General features: G+C 37.6%; 1 protein-coding gene across 1 annotated transcript in view; it reads right to left on the bottom strand.

Annotated features, from left to right (window-relative positions):
- Nucleotides 1-839: 839 nt before the first annotated feature.
- LOC119592016 (NAD-dependent protein deacetylase sirtuin-1-like) overlaps nucleotides 840-2,742 on the bottom strand; it is a gene marked incomplete at its 5' end in the record, with an annotated part of 4,852 nt that continues 2,949 nt past the window's right edge. The window contains 2 exon segments of the mRNA XM_037940796.1: nucleotides 840-2,255; nucleotides 2,496-2,742. The exon segment at nucleotides 2,496-2,742 is cut by the window's right edge and continues 7 nt beyond it. Of these exon segments, the coding sequence (XP_037796724.1) occupies nucleotides 1,774-2,255; nucleotides 2,496-2,742 (729 nt within the window).

Below are 2,742 nucleotides of genomic sequence, written 5' to 3'. Positions count from 1 at the left end.
TGGGAATAACGTACAAAAGTCACAATAAGGATACCAGATGACAAGTTATTAACTGATGGACAATATGTCAAAGCTCCTTATAAAATGACTACATGAACAGAAAATTGAGGTAGGACCTAATGATAATTCTCTCCATAAAATATGAACATAACCCATAAAAAAAAGGAAAAAAAATCAACCATTTCCATACAAACAGGGGGTCCAAGCTAGCCTCACTGAAGAAAACTTGTACAATGATGGAAATTCCCTAAAACCTTTCATTGAAGCACCCACAACACTCAATTTTCAGCAGAGGCATTGGGATATAAAAGGGTATACATACCCTTATACGCAGCTTCCTCTTCTTTCTACCTTTTCTTCGAGAATACACAACTTCCAAATGACTCTCAAAGATATAAAAGATATGAAAAAGCAAGAAGTTGGTTACTCTTCCACCATGCCACGGTTCCCTTTATGCCTAGGACAGGTAGTACATTGACAAGCAAGACAGTGAGCTGAGGAGACATAAAAGCAAATATGAGGCTACTTCAGACAACCCTGTCAGCACCCACCAGCTGGGAGGTTGTAGTCTACTTGGTCTGGGGACAAATGAATTCCTTATCTAAATAAAAGTGGAAAACTTTGCCATATATCTATATATATCACAACAAACCATGAATATATCAAAATACAAGTTTTTATAAGAAAATTAGGATATATCTCAGTCAATAAATAGAAACTAACACAACATATATGAAACTTAAAACATTACACTCGTGAAGAAACTAAAACGATAAAAACAACTTCTTTCACGTCCCAACTACAAATGCCAAGAGAGAACAGGTCCCAGTTGGTGTGTGTTTTTTTTTCTTTTTTTCATACTTCACTCATACTGGCAATATTCAATCTCCATAACCTGTTAAGCTGACACTCTAGAAATGAGCAACAATGAAGATTGTAGCCTTTTTAGAATACAATATTTCCCTAATGAATATCACATGCTGAATGCATGTCAAGACTTACACTCTCATGTCACACAAATCTGCCAACATCCAAGACCAGAACTTTTAGGTCTATTATGATGAAAAAAGTAAAATTTTATTAGACAGAACAGTGACAAACCCAAAAATTGTGTTCAAATAGATTGACACTACAAATATACACAATAATCTTTCACAATTTCCAAAGCTGTCACCATTAACCTGTATGATGGAGATCCTTTACCAAAGATTTGAAAACTGTTATAGTCAGTTCTGATTTCAGTCACACAGGCATATCATGTCTTTATACATTCAAAATTTTAGGTTTATAAACATGTATGGAAGAAATATGCCTACTCCCCATCCCTCCTATGATGCTGAACTCTACACAATCTTTTCATATAACTGAAGATTTGTACCCTCTTATTAGTTATATCAAAACTCTCTCGTACCTCGAAGATTGCACATTATTTTAAAATAAGGACTGTTGGCCTAGTCAAATATATTTGTAATTTTTATCTGGCTACCATCTTGAGACATGCAGAGTTGGAAGAAACTCAAAGATAAGGACGGTTTTTAAATAATTAATCAACTACACATAATTTCTGAATTAAAGCTGCTATCATTTATAGCTTAAGTGCCGAGATGTGAAAGCGACTGACCTCTGCTGTCCAAGGGAAAGTTACATTACCAAAAAGAACTCACGTCTTTACTGGTGAATTCCCTTCCAGATCCTTCAAACAGCAGCCTTAATAACTCATGAGGCAAAAAGGACTTTGAGGATTTATAGCCTTATTTCTTTCCTGAAGCAAGGTCATAGATTTGTGGGAGGAGAACAACTGTCAGCCAAAAGCTCAGGCACTTTTGAAGTAGTGTCTGCTATGTGATTGTGAGTGTCATCTGTATCGTAATCTGGTAAGGTGTGGTCACAGTCCAGGGAGGTATCTAAGCTGGCATTGAGACTGGTCCAATCCTCAATGTGCTCATGGGACTGCCCATTATCAGCAGTGGAGAGAAGGCTGACAACATCTTCAGGAGAGAGATGTGGAGCATCTGTAGAATTAAAATCTTCCAGTCTTGGATGGTGACAGGAGGATGCAGGAGTCTGGTTACTGTGGAACGATTCTTGGCTTTCCTCTTCCTGTTCTATTTGGCTGTCTTCTCCTGGCTCCACCTCTTCTGATTCTGATTCTGAACTTAAAGATTTATTGTCTTCAAATTCATCATCAGGATCATAATAAACTTCTGCTCCTGGGAAAATGTATTTGTGGGTGCCAGTATAGAGGAAAGTATTGTCTGAAATCAAAGAAAGAAGATGTTAGTCAATATCAATTGTTACTGATATATTCAGACCATTCAAGTTCTCAGTAAACTTGTTTTTTATCTTATATTCCCTGCATAATTTACTTTCATTTTACTACTATGTTTCTTAAACTAATGTCAAGATGCTGAAGAGATAGAGGAAAGGCACTTCAATCATTAGTAAAACACAACAGGGTTCTATGAAATTTGTTTTAATTTCACTTGATGTCATACCTGGTAATCTTGAAGCCATCGTCTCCCGGATCTTGGGGGCCCAGCAGGCTCTCAGGGCTTCAATATCACTCTCATCTCGAGGGTGTGGTGCATGTTGTGGGGCTATTAACGATGGTCCTGGTGCAGCATTTGTGTCATCACCATCACCATTACTAATATTTACACTGATGCCTGGAATTGGTCTGGGTGGCAGTTCCCTAATTTCTGTCAGAGGTTCTGATTGGCTCAGATCTTCCCACCCTCTGCC

Source organism: Penaeus monodon, chromosome 29 (genome assembly GCF_015228065.2).
Source record: "Penaeus monodon isolate SGIC_2016 chromosome 29, NSTDA_Pmon_1, whole genome shotgun sequence".
NCBI classification, from domain to species: domain Eukaryota; kingdom Metazoa; phylum Arthropoda; class Malacostraca; order Decapoda; family Penaeidae; genus Penaeus; species Penaeus monodon.
The sequence above is the reverse complement of the archived record's forward strand: the minus strand, read 5'-3'. Positions and strand labels throughout refer to the sequence as shown.